This window comes from Salvelinus namaycush, chromosome 14, assembly GCF_016432855.1.
Source record: "Salvelinus namaycush isolate Seneca chromosome 14, SaNama_1.0, whole genome shotgun sequence".
Lineage (NCBI taxonomy): Eukaryota > Metazoa > Chordata > Actinopteri > Salmoniformes > Salmonidae > Salvelinus > Salvelinus namaycush.
Genome location: NC_052320.1, coordinates 10,194,948 through 10,215,165, shown reverse-complemented (window position 1 = coordinate 10,215,165; position 20,218 = coordinate 10,194,948). Strand labels below are relative to the sequence as shown.

The 20,218-nt window shown below is 45.9% G+C and overlaps 1 protein-coding gene across 1 annotated transcript in view; it reads left to right on the top strand.

The window, feature by feature from the left end:
* LOC120059115 (receptor tyrosine-protein kinase erbB-3-like) overlaps window positions 1-20,218 on the top strand; it is a 34,040-nt gene that overhangs the window by 8,837 nt on the left and 4,985 nt on the right. Inside the window, exons 2-20 of the mRNA XM_039007925.1 lie at window positions 887-1,041; window positions 1,355-1,541; window positions 7,224-7,358; window positions 7,541-7,603; window positions 7,749-7,867; window positions 8,192-8,333; window positions 8,539-8,652; window positions 9,034-9,151; window positions 9,251-9,324; window positions 9,562-9,652; window positions 10,068-10,076; window positions 14,618-14,820; window positions 14,987-15,119; window positions 15,288-15,381; window positions 16,604-16,761; window positions 16,860-16,913; window positions 17,010-17,151; window positions 17,313-17,531; window positions 17,819-18,004. Coding sequence (XP_038863853.1) covers window positions 887-1,041; window positions 1,355-1,541; window positions 7,224-7,358; window positions 7,541-7,603; window positions 7,749-7,867; window positions 8,192-8,333; window positions 8,539-8,652; window positions 9,034-9,151; window positions 9,251-9,324; window positions 9,562-9,652; window positions 10,068-10,076; window positions 14,618-14,820; window positions 14,987-15,119; window positions 15,288-15,381; window positions 16,604-16,761; window positions 16,860-16,913; window positions 17,010-17,151; window positions 17,313-17,531; window positions 17,819-18,004 — 2,396 coding nt within the window. The remainder of the gene's footprint in view (window positions 1-886; window positions 1,042-1,354; window positions 1,542-7,223; window positions 7,359-7,540; window positions 7,604-7,748; window positions 7,868-8,191; window positions 8,334-8,538; window positions 8,653-9,033; window positions 9,152-9,250; window positions 9,325-9,561; window positions 9,653-10,067; window positions 10,077-14,617; window positions 14,821-14,986; window positions 15,120-15,287; window positions 15,382-16,603; window positions 16,762-16,859; window positions 16,914-17,009; window positions 17,152-17,312; window positions 17,532-17,818; window positions 18,005-20,218) is intronic.

Below are 20,218 nucleotides of genomic sequence, written 5' to 3'. Positions count from 1 at the left end.
TCGAAGCTCTCCTTGTCAACAAACGGAAGAGAACGGAACACGGCAAAACTCCCAAAAATTTTTCAATAATCTGATGAAACTATATTGAAAAAACATACTTTACGATGATATGGTCACATGTATCAAATAAAATCAAAGCCGGAGATATTAGTCGCCTATAACGGCAGCTAAACAGAAGGCAAATCCAAGTACCCCTTCGCGCTCTCCAGAAAACAGGAAATGGGCGGACACGTCATACAAAGAGCTTGTATTCCACTTCAGACCAAGATAAACACTAAATTTCTTCTCTCACCGCCTCTTGACATCCAGGGGAAGGTGTATGAAGTGCACGTATACTAATACGTATCATGCCCATGTATAGGCAGGAAGTAGAACAGAGTCTCGATTTCAGACTTTCCACTTCCTGGTCAGGAAGTTTGTGCCAAATGAGTTCTGTTTGACTCACAGATATAATTCAAACGGTTTTAGAAACTAGAGAGTGTTTTCTATCCAATAGTAATAATAATATGCATATTGTACGAGCAAGAATTGAGTACGAGGCCGTTTGAAATGGGCACCTTTTATCAGAGCTACTCAATACATACCAACAGACATATCAACAGACTTATTAACAGACATACCAACAGACATATTAACAGACATAACATTTAAACACAGCAACAGACATATCAACAGCATCCCATGTCAACAGACTCATCACTGCAGTCACACATACCATCACACCACTATATGAGTCCAACTAGCTAGGTTGTTTTGTTGAAGCTCTTACTCCATACCAGTGCACTCCTTGCCTGAGGTACACTGGTCTCTCTGTTGGTTGGTTGATTGAACAACACTGACAATAAACCTTCTTTCTTCTCCCCTCCTTCCTGTGTGTGTGTGTCAGTGGTGTGTACTGGTACCCAGAATGGGCTGAGCTCCACAGGATCCCAGGAGAACCAGTACAACCTGATCAAGAACCGCTACACAGGCTGTGAGATCATCATGGGTAACCTGGAGATCACCCAGATAGAGACTGACTGGGACTTCAGCTTCCTAGGGGTGAGACGGAGACACCATTTTTTATTAGAAGATCTCTTGTTGTTGTTCTTCTTCTACTTCTTCTACTTCTTTCCTTCCATGAGACATGTTCATGAGGCCTCCTCTGGTAATTGAGGTAGTCTGGCAATGTGACTGTGTTTCAAGACGATCAGAGAGGTGACAGGGTACATCCTGTCTCTGTCCCTCCAGACCATCAAATAGGTAACAGGATACATCCTGTCTCTAACCTGTCTGTCTAATTGTACTGTTACAGTAACAGTAGTATCTCATCTGTAATCTGATTAACTCTGTAACTCTGTCTCTGTCCCTCCAGACCATCAGAGAGGTAACGGGCTACATCCTAATCGCCATGAACCACTTCAGACGTCTGCCTCTGGAACAGCTGCGCGTGATCAGGGGCAACACCCTGTACGACAGAGGGTTCGCCCTCTCTGTCTTCTTCAACTACCCCAAGGAGGGCTCCAATGGCCTGCAGCACCTGGGACTCACATACCTCACTGGTGAGTGGAGGAAAGGAGGAGGAGGGAGGGGGACAGGAGAGTACAGAAGGAAAGAGGAGAGGAGGGAAGGAGTGGGAGATATGGAGAAATGGAGAAGGAAAGAGGAGAGGAGAGAAGGAGGGATAGTGGTAGTCAGGAGTGGTTAACCCCCTGGAGTCCATTGACTCACCGCTGCGTCAATCTAAGTTACATAACAAAGAAATTCCCCATCAAAATCCGTCAGTTTAAACTAGAGATATCTGGGTTTGGATGCGTCTCAATCCACCATATCCGTCAGTTTAAACTAGAGATATCTGGGTTGGATGCGTCTCAATCCACCATATCCGTCAGTTTAAACTAGAGATATCTGGGTTGGATGCGTCTCAATCCACCATATCCGTCAGTTTAAACTAGAGATATCTGGGTTGGATGCGTCTCAATCCACCATATCCGTCAGTTTAAACTAGAGATATCTGGGTTGGATGCGTCTCAATCCACCATATCCGTCAGTTTAAACTAGAGATATCTGGGTTGGATGCGTCTCAATCCACCATATCCGTCAGTTTAAACTAGAGATATCTGGGTTGGATGCGTCTCAATCCACCATATCCGTCAGTTTAAACTAGAGATATCTGGGTTGGATGCGTCTCAATCCACCATATCCGTCAGTTTAAACTAGAGATATCTGGGGGGTTTTGCATTGGATGAGTCTCAATCCACCACATCCGTCAGTGTAGCACTTCCGCATCTGCAGTGAAAGGTGGCAGATCTAGAGCGGTGTTTGTCAGACCATGAGACATCCTGAAAATAGGTCTTCTTACGTAAACTTCTGTAGCATCCGAACGGTTTGACGGTTTGAATGGAAGTATGAAGGTAGGTTTGTGCCACACAAAAAGGGATTAAATATGTATAAAAAAAAGGACAGATTTAGTGCAGACACTTCAAAACCTTGTTTCTTATGATTGATTTTTTGACTGTCCCTTTTGCCATTTACTGGATGAATGTGTTATTCATTGCTTTTCTATGGGCTTTAGTAGTAAAGGCCAAAATCTATATCCCCCCTGCACCTTGGGTCAAAGAGAGAGCCAGGCGGAGCCAAGCTCCAGCACCTTATGGGTCCAAAAACGAGTAGGATAGGAAGGAGGATAAAAGTACTAACCCTAACCCCAACCCTGGCTTCATGTCCTCAAGTTGGTTCAACCCCAACCCCAACCCCAACCCAACCCTGGCTTCATGTCCTCAACTTGGTTCAACCCCAACCCCAACCCCAACCCAACCCTGGCTTCATGTCCTCAACTTGGTTCAACCCCAACCCCAACCCAACCCTGGCTTCATGTCCTCAACTTGGTTCAACCCCAACCCCAACCCAACCCTGGCTTCATGTCCTCAACTTGGTTCAACCCCAACCCTAACCCTGGCTTCATGTCCTCAATTTGGTTCAACCCCAACCCTAGCCATCTCTAGCCATAACCCTAATCCTAGCCATAACCCTAACCTTAATCCTAGCCATTACCCTAATCCTAACCCTAATCATAACCATAACCCTAATCCTAGCCATAACCCTAATCATAGCCATAACCCTAACTTTAATCCTAGCCATTACCCTAATCCTGACCATAACCCTAATCCTAGCCATAACCCTAATCCTAGCCATAACCCTAATCTTAGCCATAACCCTAATCCTAGCCATAACCCTAATCCTAGCCATAAACCTAAATTTAGCCACAACCCTAACCTTGATTTTAGAGAGAGAACTAAAAGAGGACATCTGAAATGAGGAAAAGCTACAGAGACGTAGGAGAGATGAGAGAGAGAACAGAGGTGAAGAGATGCCAGACACGGAGGACACATTGTGTGGGTGGCAGGAGCCAGGAATCTCTGGTGATTACTGTAAAACACCACACCCTCAGTGTGCAGACAGGTGTGTAATGGAACATGGCAGGAGAGGGGGGTTAGGGGTGAGAAGGAGGAGTGAAGGGGAATTGATGGTAAAGACCTGACTAATGACTTTATTGTTAAAGCAGAACTTCAAGTATTCCCAACAACACTGGGTTTCACCTGTAGTTCGTGGTGTGTTTCCATGTGTTTGTGTACCTGCCTCATATGTCACAACCCCTCCAACCTCCAAGGAGAGGTTCTGGGAGCAGCTCCTCCCTACATGCTCCAGCATGTCGTGGTTATTGTTTAATGAAAGGGGAGTCTAACTGGAACTGTCTTAGTGTAACACAGATTTGTTCTTCCTCTCTCACAGTCTCTCTGTCTCTGTCTCCCTATCTATCTCAATTTCAATTTAAAGGGCTTTATTGACATGGGAAACATATGTTTACATTGCCAAAGCAAGTGAAATAGATAACAAACGTTTTTTATTTTTATTTTTAACTTTAAACATTACACTTACAAAAGTTCCAAAATAATAAAAACATTTCAAATGTCATATTATGTAATATACAGTGTTGTAATGATGTGCAAAGTACAAAAGGGAAAATAAATAAACATAAATATAGATTTTATTTATAATAGTTTTTGTTCTTCACTGGTTGCCCTTTTCTTGTGGCAACAGGTCACAAATCTTGCTGCTGTGACTGCATACAGGTATTTCACCCAATAGATATGGGAGTTTAACAAAATGTATTTTCAAATTCTTTGTGGGTCTGTGTAATCTGAGAGAAATATGTGTCTCTAATATGGTCATACAGGAAGTGCAGCTCAGTTTCCACCTCATTTTGTCTGCCTTCGGTGGCCTTTCTCAATAGCAAGGCTATGCTCACTGAGTCTGTACATAGTAAAAGCTTTCCTTAAATTTGGGTCAGTCACGGTGGGTGGTCAGGTATTCTGCTACTGTGTACTCTCTGTTTAGGGCCAAATAGCATTCTAGTTTGCTCAGTTTTTTTGTAAATTCTTTCCAATTTGTCAAGTAATTATCTTTTTGTTTTCTCGTGATTTGGTTGGGTCTAATTGTGTTTCTGTCCAGCTTGCTTAGGGGACCCTTCTCCAGGTTAGTTTCTCTGTAAATGATGGCTTTGTTATGGAAGGTTTGGGAATCGCTTCCTTTTAGGTGGTCGTAGAATTTAATGGCCCTTTTCTGGATTTTGATAATTAGCGGGTATCGGCCTAATTCTGCTCTGCATGCATTATTTGGTGTTTTACGTTGTACACAAAGGATATTTTTTGCAGAATTCTACATGCAGAGTCTCAATGTGTTCTATAACTTTAGCCAGATCCTAATTGGTATGTCGAATTTTTTGTTCCTTTTGATGGTATAGAAGGCTCTTCTTGCCTTGTCTCTCAGATCGTTCACAGCTTTGTGGAAGTTACCTGTGGCGCTGATGTTTCTGAAGGTATGTATAGTTTTTTGTGGGCACTCGGGCCCACTAGATGGAATTTGAGTTTGTGGTCCTGGCAACTGGACCTTTTTTGGAACACCATTATTTTTGTCTTATTGAGATTTACTGTCAGGGCCCACGTCTGACAGAATCTGTGCAGAAGATCTAGGTGCTGCTGTAGGCCCTCCATGGCTGGGGACAGAAGCACCAGATCATCAGCAAACAGCAGACATTTGACTTCAGATTCTAGTAGGGTGAGGCCGGGTGCTGCAGACTGTTCTAGTGCCCTCGCCAATTCGTTGTTATTTATGTTGAAGAGGGTGGAGTTTAAGCTGCACCCCTGTCTCACCCCCTGGCCCTGTGGAAAGAAATGTGTGTGTTTTTTGCCAATTTTAACCGCACATTTGTTGTTTGTGTACATGGATTTTATAATGTCGTATATTTTCCCCCCAACACCACTTTCCATCAATTTGTATAGCAGACCCTCATGCTAAATTGAGTCGAAAGCTTTTTGAAATCAACAAAGAAGACTTTGCCTTTGTTTTGGTTTGTTTGTCAATTAGGTTGTGCAGGGTAAATACGTGGTCTCTCGTACGGTAATTTGGTAAAAAGACAATTTGACATTTGCTCAGTACATTGTTTTTTTGCAGAGGAAATGTACGAGTCTGCTGTTAATGATAATGCAGAGGATTTTCCCAAGGCTGCTGTTGACGGACCTCTGGCAGTCTCTATGGGGATACCACAGGGTTCAATTCTCGGGCCGACTCTTTTCTCTGTATATATCAATGATGTCGTTCTTGCTGCGGGTGATTCCCTGATCCACCTCTACGCAGACGACACCATTCTGTATACATCTGGCCCTTCTTTGGACACTGTGTTAACTAACCTCCAAACGAGCTTCAATGCCCTACAACACTCCTTCCGTGGCCTCCAACTGCTCTTAAACGCTAGCAAAACCAAATGCATGCTTTTCAACCGTTTGCTAACCGCACCCGCCCGCCCGACTAGCATCACTACTCTGGACGGTTCTGACCTAGAATACGTAGACAACTACAAATACCTAGGTGTCTGGCTAGACTGTAAACTCTCCTTCCAGACTCATATCAAACATCTCCAATCCAAAATCAAATCTAGAATCGTCTTTCTATTTCGCAACAAAGCCTCCTTCACTCACGCCGCCAAACTTACCCTAGTAAAACTGACTATCCTACCGATCCTCGACTTCGGCGATGTCATCTACAAAATAGCTTTCAATACTCTACTCAGCAAACTGGATGCAGTCTATCACAGTGCCATCCGTTTTGTTACCAAAGCGCCTTACACCACCCACCACTGCGACCTGCATGCTCTAGTCGGCTGGCCCTCGCTACATATTTGTCGCCAGACCCACTGGCTCCAGGTCATCTATAAGTCTATGCTAGGTAAAGCTCCGCCTTATCTCAGCTCACTGGTCACGATAACAACACCCACCCGTAGCACGCGCTCCAGCAGGTACATCTCACTGGTCATCCCCAAAGCCAACACCTCCTTTGGCCGCCTTTCCTTCCAGTTCTCTGCTGCCAGTGACTGGAACGAATTGCAAAAATCGCTGAAGCTGGAGACTTACATTTCCCTCACTAACTTTAAACATCAGCTATCTGAGCAGCTAACCGATCGCTGCAGCTGTACATAGTCCATCTGTAAATAGCCCACCCAATCAACCTACCTCATCCCCATATTGTTTTTATATACTTTGCTGCTCTTTTGCACACCAGTATCACTACTTACACACCATCATCTGCTCATCTATCACTCCAGTGTTAATCTTCTAAATTGTAATTACTTTGCTACTATGGCCTATTTATTGCCTTACCTCCTCATGCCATTTGCACACGCTGTATATAGACTTTTTTTTCCTATTGTGTTATTAACTGTACGCTTGTTTATTACATGTGTAACTCTGTGTTGTTGTTTCTGTCACACTGCTTTGCTTTATCTTGGCAAGGTCGCAGTTGTAAATGAGAACTTGTTCTCAACTAGCTTACCTGGTTAAATAAAGGTAAAAAATAGAAAACAATCCTACAGTAGTTATTGTGGTAAAATTTGGCTCCACTTTGTGGATTGTGGTGATCAGTCCTTGGTTCCAAATATTGGGGAATATGCCAGAGCTGTGGAAGATGTTAAAGAGTTTAGCCAATTGGAATTTGTGGTCTGTATATTTTATCATTTCATTTTGGATACCCTCTCTCTCTCTCTCTCTCTCTCTCTCTCTCTCTCTCTCTCTCTCTCTCTCTCTCTCTCTCTCTCTCTCTCTCTCTCTCTCTCTCTCTCTCTCTCTCTCCCTCCCTCTCTCCCTCTCTCCCTCTCTCCCTCTCTCTCTCTCTCTCTCTCTCGTCTACAGAGATTCTGGAGGGGGGTGTCCAGATCATCAACAACAGGTTCCTGAGCTATGGTCCCTGGGTGAACTGGGATGACATTGTGAGGGACAAGGATAGGGCCAAGGCTCCCATTGACATCCAGTACAACGGCCAGAGAGGTCAGTGTCTGTCCACTACAACAGCTGGTTAGAGCCTGATCTGGAAAAAGCTAAAAGAGATCAGGATTCCAGTTGAGATTCCAAACTCTGGCTAGACCATGAACTTTGACCTCTTTGACCTCTGTTCTTGGGTCAGCCATTGGCTGCTATATCTGACTGGTAATGATGTTCCATGTGTGTAGGGCCTTGTCACCCTTCCTGTGGGGAGAACTGCTGGGGGTCTGGTGAAGAACACTGCCAGATCTGTGAGTTCTCTGCCTGCTTTTCATCTGGGTGTGATACCTCTCATTCTATCTCTTTCTTTTTCTCTCTCTCTCACCGTCTTGTCATATATTGTCACATGCTGTCCTACACTATCCTGTCACTGACCTCCCTTTCTGTACCCCTCAGTGACTAAGACGGTGTGCGCCCCTCAGTGTAATGGCCGCTGTTTTGGGACAAGCCCCAGGGACTGCTGTCACATAGAGTGTGCAGGGGGCTGCACTGCGTCTCAGGACATGGACTGCTTTGTGAGTGCTTTTCTGTCTTTCCTACAGAGAAGCTAGTCATTCAGAAAGGAGTAGTGATTTAACAGTAATTTAACCTTAATAGCTGAATAGAGAGTCCACAGCCGCGTCGTCACCATTATTACATATATCGGAACCTCATTTAATTGGCTATTTATTGAGTTATCAAGTCGTGGACGTATGTCAGAACACCTACTGTATACACAGTTCTGTAACAGCTGATGAAGTAGCTCATTTACAGTAAGAAAGCTAATATAGATTACTTCATGAGAAGGTTCATGATTCATTCTAAATTATATGTGTGTGTGTCTACCTCCCGACTCCCAGGCGTGCAGTCACTTCAACGACTCAGGCTCCTGTGTGCCCCAGTGTCCCCAGACTCTGATCTACAACAAGCAGACGTTTCAGATGGAGACGAACCCCAACGCCAAGTATCAGTACGGATCCATCTGTGTCTCCCACTGCCCCAGTGAGTACCCTTGTGTGTGTGTGTTTTTATCTTTATTCTCATATTATTTTTCTCCTGTTCTCGTACTAAACTGGTATCTGGGTATTTTTCTTAACACTGAACCAGCCAAGTGACATCAAGAACATCCAAGCCACTGCATGGTTCTGAATTCATGTGAATAGATGCCTCTGTCTCTTCTTCTCCTCTGCCCTTTTTCCCCATACAGCCCACTTCGTGGTGGACGGCAGCTCCTGTGTGAGTGGTTGTCCTCCAGACAAGAAGGAGGTGGAGAGGAGTGGTCAGAGGCAGTGTGAGCTCTGTGGAGGGCTGTGCCCTAAAGGTAATCCAACACAGTCAATACACTAACACACCCTGGCCCAATCCCAGATAGTCTCTCCTCGATTCCTCTCTCGTCGCCTACTTCTCAAGCCACGTTGGAGGTGAAGGTCTGAGGTCCCTCTGAGTTTTGAGAAGGACGAAAGGATGTGAGGATATTGAGAAATAGTCCCTTTAGTAGCTACATTCACTTTCAATGGTTGATTTATAACTGTTAAATTACGGTTGTTTGTGCAGGAATTTCATGCTGTTATTTTTGGTAGTTTGGACATGACTCATGATTAGAGAGTGGAATAACTGTTGAGTGATTCTTCATACACAAGCCTGCAAGGGTTGCCTGAGCACAGAGACAGATTTATTCATTGATTGATTGATCCCAAACTAGCCTGTGAGGGCACAGGTCCTGAGCACAGACAGACGGTGGACTCCAGTAACATTGACAGCTTCATCAACTGCACCAAGATACAGGGCAGTCTGCACTTCCTGGTCACAGGGATCCTTGGGTAAGTTAGTTCATCGCACTGGAAGCGTTGTAGTTTGATTGCTGCATTACGTAGCATTATCAGTACATGAACAGTAGATGTGCTCTGTGTATTGTTCAGTGATGACTATAAGAATATCCCACCTCTGGACCCTAAGAAGCTGGAAGTCTTCCGCTCTGTGCAGGAGATAACAGGTGTGTGTTTGTGTGTTTGTGTGTGTGTGTGCCTTTAGAGGTCTGTTTTCCTCTTACCAATCTCAAACTTTGCTTTTTTCCCTCTCCTACAGTATGTTGCTTTGTTGTTATACAGTATAACCAGAAATTGAAATCAACGTTTGTCCACCTTCTTACAGTCAGAGTCTGTCCAGCATGTGACTGTGTATATTTGCATTTGTGTAAACTATGTTTGCTTGCCCATTGTCTGATATCCAGATATCCTAGCCATCCAGTCATGGCCCAAAGAGCTGTCAGATCTGTCAGTGTTCTCCAGTCTTACCACCATACAGGGAAGATCTCTTCACAAGTAAGGTGGTGTGTGTGTGTGTGTGTGTGTGTGTGTGTGTGTGTGTGTGTGTGTGTGTGTGTGTGTGTGTGTGTGTGTGTGTGTGTGTATGTGTGTGTGTGTGTGTGTGTGTGTGTGTGTGTGTGTGTGTGTGTGTGTGTGTGTGTGTGTGTGTGTGCATGTTTGTGTGCGTATGCACGTGTGACTGCATGTGTGTGTGAAAGAAAGTCCATATTTCTATATAACTCAAATGTCATTCTGTTTTGTTACATGTCAATGAATCCACCCAGTCTGTCCTCTGTTTGCTTTAATAACACCAGAAGCTGCTTTTTCGTCAACAGCTCATGTCATGCATATCCCTAGAGTATGTAATCTCTCTATCTCTCTTTATGTGTCTCACCTTCCTGTCCACTCTGCTCCTGATGTCCCTCTCCAGCGCAAAGAGGTATGGCCTGAGCTGTGTGTGACTCCGTAACTTCTTGTTAAACCAAAGCATGGCCTTAAGGCTGACTAACACAGATAGTTGTTACTGTGATGTTGCAGTATCTTAATGAAACTACCTATTGCAGTTTTAGTTTCTACCACAAATAAATGTTTATTTAATTGAATGTGTTGCTCTAGTCTCCTTCTGAGGTTTAAGGATGCTTGTTTTCCATTAGAGGTAAATTGATGATGCAGTATGTGGCTGCGTTTAGACAGGCAGCCCAATTCTGATCTTTTTTCCTCTAATTGGTCTTTTGACCAGTCAAATCATATCTTTCCACATCACCTCTTTTTCACAGCTGATCTGATTGGTCAAGAGACCAATTAGTTAAAAAACGATCAGAATTGGGCTGCCTGTCTAAACGCAGCCAGGTCTTTTCTCACCAACTGTGTTGTGATCTTTTTGTCAGAATTTCGAAAAAATACAGATTCCGATTTTGACACACTGAACCATTCACACCAAGTCCGATGCGTTTTTCCCTCCACTTTTCTGAAAAATTGTCAGAACGTCACCAACACTGCTGCGGTCATTCTCAGGTGCAAAATGTTCAATTTGATCGAAGTGGCTAGAGAGGATGCAGTAATGAGAGAAAAATCATATACTACAGGAACAAATTATATATTACTGGAACAAATTATATTCTACTGTAAAAAATAATATACTACTGAAAATATTAGGATAGGCTATTCATCCAATAGGAAGAATCATGAAAGGAGCTTGGCTTTGTTGCACCCCATTTAATAAGAGAGGAAATGTAAAAATGGCACTGGTCGTCAGTCCTCGCACATACGCTGACCATCATGACACATGCTGCCTACACTTTTCTTTCTATCTGGTTAAAGAGATTAAGTCCAGACTTTCTGAATGGACATAGAGAATTAGCCAACTCACACACGCACACCCACCCACCTAAAAGGACCCGTCAATCAAAGCCGCCTGCAGCGCATCTCAAATAAGCACATCACATTTATTCTTTCCCAAACTGTATTAAAAACCTTGCCTTAGCTTCAAATCCTTTCTGTAGGATATCAAACTAGTCTACATTATAGGGTAATGCTAAATCAATGTAGCCTATCATATAAATTGACGAGGAAAGTTTTAGGGGGAGATAGAGACAGCAGTGATATAGGCTATATGACGATGAAACTAACAACCATTAGAAAATGGAAACACAGACACGCAACCTGTCCATAGCCTAATGATCAGCCTGTCCATAGTTTAATGATCAGCCTGTCCATAGCCTAATGATCGGCTTGTCCATAGTTTAATGATCAGCCTGTCCATAGCCTAATGATCGGCCTGTCCATAGCCTAATGATCAGCCTGTCCATAGCCTAATGATCGGCCTGTCCATAGCCTAATGATCGGCCTGTCCATAGCCTAATGATCAGCCTGTCCATAGCCTAATGATCGGCCTGTCCATAGCCTAATGATCGGCCTGTCCATAGTTTAATGATCAGCCTGTCCATAACCTAATGATCGGCCTGTCCATAGCCTAATGATCAGCCTGTCCATAGCCTAATGATCAGCCTGTCCATAGCCTAATGATCAGCCTGTCCATAGTTTAATGATCAGCCTGTCCATAGCCTACTGATCAGCCTGTCCATAGCCTAAGGATCAGCCTGTCCGTAGTCTAATGATCAGCCTGTCCATAGCCTAATGATCGGCCTGTCCATAGCCTAATGATCAGCCTGTCCATAGCCTAATGATCAGCCTGTCCATAGCCTAATGATCAGCCTGTCCATAGTTTAATGATCAGCCTGTCCATAGCCTAATGATCAGCCTGTCCATAGCCTAATGATCAGCCTGTCCATAGCCTAATGATCAGCCTGTCCATAGTTTAATGATCAGCCTGTCCATAGCCTAATGATCAGCCTGTCCGTAGCCTAATGATCAACCATTGATACATTTCAGTGAAGCATATGATACTTTAATTGGAATCTGTGCAACCACTTATTGAAAAGTTTTTTTTGTCTCTGTCTTTTAGGGTTGCCTATAACACAAGTGGTCTAGGCCTAGATTAACTTTAGCAGGCCTATAATATATAGCATCCTACACTGTATATGCTATATGCTTGATGGATGAATATATTCTTGAATATAGTCTTCTTCACTGTTCCCTTCTTGCACAATTCATGCATCTCTGCTGGACTGTCTCTTCCCCCTCTCTCTAGCTCTTGAATGTGTAGCCTACATATAGACAATGAACCATTTATTAGGTACACCCATCTAGTACTGGGTTGGACACCCCCTTTGCTTCAAGAACAGTCTGAATTCATTGTGGCATGGAAACGTTGCTCAAAAACATTCCACAAACCATTCCACCACCAGCCTGTACCGTTGACACCAGGCACCACAACACCACCGCCACCAGCCTGTACCGTTGACACCAGGCAGGACAACACCACCGCCACCAGCCTGTACCGTTGACACCAGGCAGGACAACACCACCGCCACCAGCCTGTACCGTTGACACCAGGCACCACAATACCACCGCCACCAGCCTGTACCGTTGACAACAGGCAGAACAACACCACCGCCACCAGCCTGTACCGTTGACACCAGGCACCACAACACCACCGCCACCAGCCTGTACCGTTGACACCAGGCAGGACAACACCACCGCCACCAGCCTGTACCGTTGACACCAGGCAGGACAACACCACCGCCACCAGCCTGTACCGTTGACACCAGGCACCACAACACCACCGCCACCAGCCTGTACCGTTGACACCAGGCACCACAACACCACCGCCACCAGCCTGTACCGTTGACACCAGGCACCACAACACCACCGCCACCAGCCTGTACCGTTGACACCAGGCACCACAACACCACCGCCACCACCAGCCTGTACCGTTGACACCAGGCAGGACAACATCACCGCCACCAGCCTGTACCGTTGACACCAGGCAGGACAACACCACCGCCACCAGCCTGTACCGTTGACACCAGGCAGGACAACACCACCGCCACCAGCCTGTACTGTTGACACCAGGCACCACAACACCACCGCCACCAGCCTGTACCGTTGACACCAGGCAGGACAACACCACCGCCACCAGCCTGTACCGTTGACACCAGGCACCACAACACCACCGCCACCAGCCTGTACCGTTGACACCATGGAGGACAACACCACCGCCACCAGCCTGTACCGTTGACACCAGGCACCACAACACCACCGCCACCAGCCTGTACCGTTGACACCAGGCACCACAACACCACCGCCACCAGCCTGTACCGTTGACACCAGGCACCACAACACCACCGCCACCAGCCTGTACCGTTGACACCAAGCAGGACAACACCACCGCCACCAGACTGTACCGTTGACACCAGGCACCACAACACCACCGCCACCAGCCTGTACCGTTGACACCAGGCACCACAACACCACCGCCACCAGCCTGTACCGTTGACACCAGGCAGGACAACACCACCGCCACCAGCCTGTGCCATTGACACCAGGCAGGACAACACCACCGCCACCAGCCTGTACCGTTGACACCAGGCACCACAACACCACCGCCACCAGCCTGTACCGTTGACACCAGGCAGGACAACACCACCGCCACCAGCCTGTACCGTTGACACCAGGCAGGACAACACCACCGCCACCAGCCTGTACCGTTGACACCAGGCAGGACAACACCACCGCCACCAGCCTGTACCGTTGACACCAGGCAGGACAACACCACCGCCACCAGCCTGTGCCATTGACACCAGGCAGGACAACACCACCGCCACCAGCCTGTACCGTTGACACCAGGCACCACAACACCACCGCCACCAGCCTGTACCGTTGACACCAGGCAGGACAACACCACCGCCACCAGCCTGTACCGTTGACACCAGGCAGGACAACACCACCGCCACCAGCCTGTACCGTTGACACCAGGCAGGACGGGGCCTTGGAGCGTCTTCTTCTTGTTTTCAGCTGATAGGAGTGGAACCCAGTGTGGTCATCTGCTGCAACTTATTTTAAGCCATTTTTTTCAACTAAGGTCTATTCAAGGAGAGTAGTATCAATTGATTGTCTTGCTTGCTGAATGGCTATACAATAGGCTACAGTGTTGGCAATGAACTGGAGGGGAAGTTTGAATGGAAAGAGTGACGTGTGGCTCTGGTGTGGTGTGATCACATTGGCTAAAATGATACATTGCTGCACAGCAAATGTAAAAATATATATATTTATTAATCCATTCACACAACGAAGCCACAGACCTGTCAGTGGCAGTGTCCCAGATAACAATTTCTATTGGTGAACAGTTTATTTTCTCGTGCAAAAAGACGCAAAAATCAAACCTGTTCTAAATAAATAATAATTGCTGGATTGCGGCAGGACGATATTTAGCAATTGGTGTGAACAGTGTCATAAACAAGATGTGCTCGTATTTTTTCCGTCTGAATAAGGGACTTGGTGAGAAAGGGCCTTTAGAGGTCGTTTTACTTCTGTTTTCCTCTTACCAATCTCAAACTCTGCTTTTCTCCTCTCCTCCAGGCGTTTCTCTCTGATGGTCATGCGTGTTGCGTCCATCACCTCTCTGGGTCTGCGTTCCCTGAGAGAGATCAGTGACGGCAACGTGTACCTCAGCCACAACGCCAAACTGTGTTACCACCACACCGTCAACTGGACACGCCTGTTCACCGGGCACTCCACAAGCCTCAACGACATCAAGGACAACAGGCCTCTGAGAGAGTGTGGTGAGACATCTCAGCTACTAGCTGTTTCAATCTTGCAGGGCCATATTCTGACCTGAGATCTGCACGTTGAATTTCAATTTTCGAGTTGACTTCAATTATGATTTAAGTGAAAGTCAGAGTTGCACGTACTTATCTCAACTCTGAATCATGTTGTTGTTTTTTACAGTTGAGGAGGGTCACGTGTGTGACCCACTGTGTTCAGACTCAGGCTGCTGGGGCCCGGGGCCTGACCAGTGTCTCTCCTGCAGGAATCACAGCCGAGACTCTACCTGTGTGGCACACTGCAACTTCTACACAGGGTCAGTGGGAGGGACCGTTATGTGTGTGTGTTACTTGTGTGTGAGGTGTGAGGTGTGAGTGAGATCAAAATTGAGATAGAGTTGGCTGGGTGTGTGTGTGTGTGTGTGTGTGTGTGTGTGTGCGTGCGTGCGTGCGTTTAACCATCTGTTGTGTCCCTCCACCACCAGTCAGCCCAGGGAGTTTGCGGGGCCAAAAGGGGAGTGTGTTGCCTGTCATCCAGAATGCCAACCGCAGTATGGGAGGGATAGCTGCACTGGACTGGTAAACAAACTCTCTCTTTCTCTCTTGGTATTCTATCTCTTTCATCCCATCTCTCACTCTCTATCTCTCTCTCTTGTCCTCTTGATGTCTCTCTCAATCTCCCTATTAACTAAACCGCACTGCTAGCTTCACATATACAGTCTATAAGTGAAAGGACAGAAAGGATATTGGCTGAGATCTAATACTTTGACACTGTTCTTGGCTTTTCATTCTCTCATTCGTCAGATGATTGTGGTGCATGACTCTGTACTGTAGCAGCCAACTCAGTCATGATACATCTCCTCCCACATAGTTTCTACATTAGTCTCTGTAAACATTGGCTTTTCTGTGATATTACTGGACTGTGAAATATAAGGTGATATAGGCATTTGTTTGCTTTTGGCTTATCAGCATTTCTCCCTAATCTTATAGGACATTGTATTGTAACTTTAAACGGTGATGACTCATCCGGAAGTTAACCCACACACACACACACACCTTTCCACATCACATACCCTGCACATGACGTCATGCACCGCAATATAATGGGAATAACACCAGGCCTCACCAAATAGGCTGGACTATTTTCTCCTTCCTTTTAGGATTTGATATTTATTTTCATCCTGGGCTGCAGTATATTGGTCCATTAGATATCACATCCATATCTGTTTCTGTTTCTTATTCTGGCTGAGTGTCAAAAAATGTGTTTGACAGATACATTAGAGAAAGAGTGTTGTATTATTTCACTGTTCATTAATATAATGGATAAAATGCCCTCTTTTCTGACATTGGTAAGTGATTTCTCTCTCTCCATCACCCCCTCTCTCCTTCTTTCTCCCCCTCCCTCTCTCTCTCTCCATCACCCCATCTCTCCTTCTTTCTCCCCTCCCTCTCTCTCTTTCCAACACCCCCCTCTCTCCTTCTTTCTCCCCCCCCCTCTCTCTCTTTCAAACACCCCCCTCTCTCCTTCTTTCTCCCCTCCCTCTCTCTCTTTCCAACACCCCCTCTCTCCTTCTTTCTCCCCCTCCCTCTCTCTCTCTCCATCACCCCATCTCTCCTTCTTTCTCCCCTCCCTCTCTCTCTTTCCAACACCCCCCTCTCTCCTTCTTTCTCCCCCTCCCTCTCTCTCTTTCCAACACCCCCCTCTCTCCTTCTTTCTCCCCCTCCCTGTCTCACACTCCCCTCCCTCTCTCTCTCCATCACCCCTCTCTCTCCCCTCCCCCCATTTCTCTCCCTCTCTCAGGGGTCTGATGAGTGTGTGATGTGTTCCAGTCTGAGAGACGGTCCTCACTGTGTGTTCTCCTGCCCCAGTGGGGTGAACGGGGAGAACGGGCAGTTCATCTACAAATACCCCAACAAGGACAGCTACTGTGAGCCCTGCCATGTCAACTGCACACAGGGGTGAGCGTGTGCGTGTGCGTGTGCGTGTGCGTGTGCGTGTGCGTGTGCGTGTGTGTGTGTGTGCGCGCAGTAGAGTGACACTGTGCATCTTGTTGCAGGTGTTCGGGTCCAGGGTTGAGTGACTGTATAGACAACACTAGACAGTCCACTAGGTGAGTGTCTCCCTGCTGGTGTTATATACACACACACCCCACTCAAACACACACACACAAACACACACCAGACATTTATACATTTTTCTCCTGTAGCACTCAGATCACAGGAATAGCGTTGGGAGTGCCGGCTGCCCTCATAGTCTGCCTGGCATTGTTTGTGTTGGGCATGCTGTACCACCGTGGCCGGGCCATCCGCAGGAAGAGAGCCATGAGGAGGTACCTGAAGAGTGAGGAGGTGAGATTGAAAAGTATATGTCAAATTCAATAGAATATTGGTATATCTCTACAACATAACTGAAAGGAAGTATGCAGAGTTGTGGGACACATTGGACATATCCAAAAGATCTTTCCAAACTCGCAGTATAAATGTAACTGGTCTTTGTGTGTTGTTAAAAGAGTTTTGAGCCGCTGGGGCCAGGAGAGAAAGGGGCTAACGTTCATGCCCGGATCCTGAGGGCCCCAGAGCTGAAGAAGGTCAAAGCCCTTGGCTCTGGAGTGTTTGGTACTGTACACAAAGGCCTGTGGATCCCTGAGGGAGACTCCGTGAAGATTCCTGTAGCCATTAAGACCATCCAGGACCGCACAGGCAGACAGACCTTCACTGAGATCACTGATGTAAGAACCACACACTCTTAACACCCCGACACTCAGTAACAATACTAACGTCTGAATGGAATCCACTACAATTCCTAGTCACCAGATATGTTTGTGTAATGGAGGTGGGTTTTATTGAAGATTAACCTTGCATGAGACGTAAATACTTGTGTTAATTCCATGAGCTAACGCCTGGGCTTTAGCTCACCAAGCTAACACAGTCTTGTGGTGTGTAGGAGATCCTGTCTGATTCCCTCTCCCTCTCTCTCTCTCGCGCTCTCGTTCTCTCTGTGTGTCCTCCTTTGCAGCACATGTTGTCCATGGGCAGTCTAGACCACCCGTATATCGTCAGACTCATAGGTGTCTGTCCAGGTGCCAGTCTCCAGCTGGTCACCCAGCTCAGCAGCCAGGGGTCCTTACTGAAGCACATCAGGCACCACAGGGACAACCTGGATCCACAGAGGCTTCTCAACTGGTGTGTACAGATAGCTAAGGTGAGGTCATGATCACTAAAGGGTAGAACCATTTTTGGTTCCAGGTGGTTTTCCCCTCAAAGAACCCAGAACCCTTTAAGGGTGTTTTCATATATAGTCCTCTTTAAAATAAACCATCTCAGTCCTCCTTAAAGTGAACTCTGGGGTAAAATAAACCATCTCAGTCCTCCTTAAAGTGAACTCTGGGGTAAAATAAACCATCTCAGTCCTCCTTAAAGTGAACTCTGGGGTAAAATAAACCATCTCAGTCCTCCTTAAAGTGAACTCTGGGGTAAAATAAACCATCTCAGTCCTCCTTAAAGTGAACTCTGGGGTAAAATAAACCATCTCAGTCCTCCTTAAAGTGAACTCTGGGGTAAAATAAACCATCTCAGTCCTCCTTAAAGTGAACTCTGGGGTAAGATAAACCATCTCAGTCGTCCTTAAAGTGAACTCTGGGGTAAAATAAACCATCTCAGTCCTCCTTAAAGTGAACTCTGGGGTAAAATAAACCATCTCAGTCCTCCTTAAAGTGAACTCTGGGGTAAAATAAACCATCTCAGTCCTCCTTAAAGTGAACTCTGGGGTAAAATAAACCATCTCAGTCCTCCTTAAAGTGAACTCTGGGGTAAAATAAACCATCTCAGTCGTCCTTAAAGTGAACTCTGGGGTAAAATAAAGCAAAATAACTCAGTTCTCTTTGTATTCACACTGCTCTTGCCTTTGAATTTGGACTCAACCCTTTTGCCTGTTCACTTCACCTATTTTGTGGTTCCAGTCCTCTTTGCATTCACATTGCTATATTTAGAAAGGAACCAAAATATTTTTCCAACATTCACTCAATGCACTCTGGGTTTTTCCAAAGTACAGGACAGACCATTCCATCAAAACGTGTTATCGGACAGCTAGACATACTGTACCTACTTACATTTTGGAAGCTAATAGATTGCATTTAGTTAAAAGATGAGACAATTGTAAACAGAAGATACTATTAACATGTAAATATTATTGGTAACAGAATAAATAACAGAAGAATAACTGCAGACAATATAATGCTATATTGGAAACTTGTAAACCCAATGTAGGCTACTGCTTCTTTCAGAGCTAGAATTGATTTTGTACCCTATGGTGGGATTCTCACCAAATATGTTGTTGTCTTCTCACACTATTCAAACCCCACAATAGAATAAACAGTTTATCACACTGCTGTATTGTAGCCTATAGATCACATTTAGCAAACAAATAATCTGAACTAAAAACTCTGATTATCCCGCAAACCTGTACATCCTCTTCTCTCTTTAGTGGCACCAAAGTGAGGGGTTATGTCAGGGGAAACGATGCTGCAGAAGTCTAGTGTGTGGTGCGGGAATAATGACAAGTGAACCTGGGGGGCTTTGCGTTCACATTGTCCTAAAAAAGAGAACAGACCGCGGAATTCAAGCGAACCGAACTCAGACCACCTCTCGAGATGGTCTCAGATCAGTTCTCTTTGGGGGCTCTTTTGAGGGGTCCGAGTTCCTTTGGAGTGTTCACACTGCACAAACATTTAAGCGAACTGCACTAGGTTCACAAAAAATGGCTGAAAGGGAAAAAGTGTGAAAACACCTTAAAAACCCTTTGGTAAAAAGGTTCTACCTGGAACCAAAATCAAAAAAGGTTAAAAAAGGGTTTTCTGGGCCTCCCGGGTGGCGCAGGGGTCTAGGGCACTGCATCGCAGCGCTAGCTGCGCCACCAGAGTCTCTGGGCCGGCTGCGACCGGGAGGTCCATGGGGCGACGCACAATTGGCCTAGCGTCGTCCGGGTTAGGGAGGGTTTGGCCGGTAGGGATATCCTTGTCTCATCGCCCACCAGCGACTCCTGTGGCGGGCCGGGCGCAGTGCGCGCTAACCAAGGGAGCCGGGTGCACGGTGTTTCCTCCGACACATTGGTGCGGCTGGCTTCCGGATTGGAGGCGCGCTGTGTTAAGAAGCAGTGCGGCTTGGTTGGGTTGTGCTTCGGAGGACGCATGGCTTTCGACCTTCGTCTCTCCCGAGCCTGTACGGGAGTTGTAGCGATTAGACAAGATAGTAATTACTAGCGATTGGATACCACGAAAATTGGAGAGAAAAGGGGGTAAAATTAAAATAAAAAAATTATTTAAAAAAAAGGGTTTTCTTACCCTTCATGATTCTAAGACTCTTATTGAGTCTCACTGTTTCACAGTTATTATCATGACTCAGTGTTTTGTGGGTGACC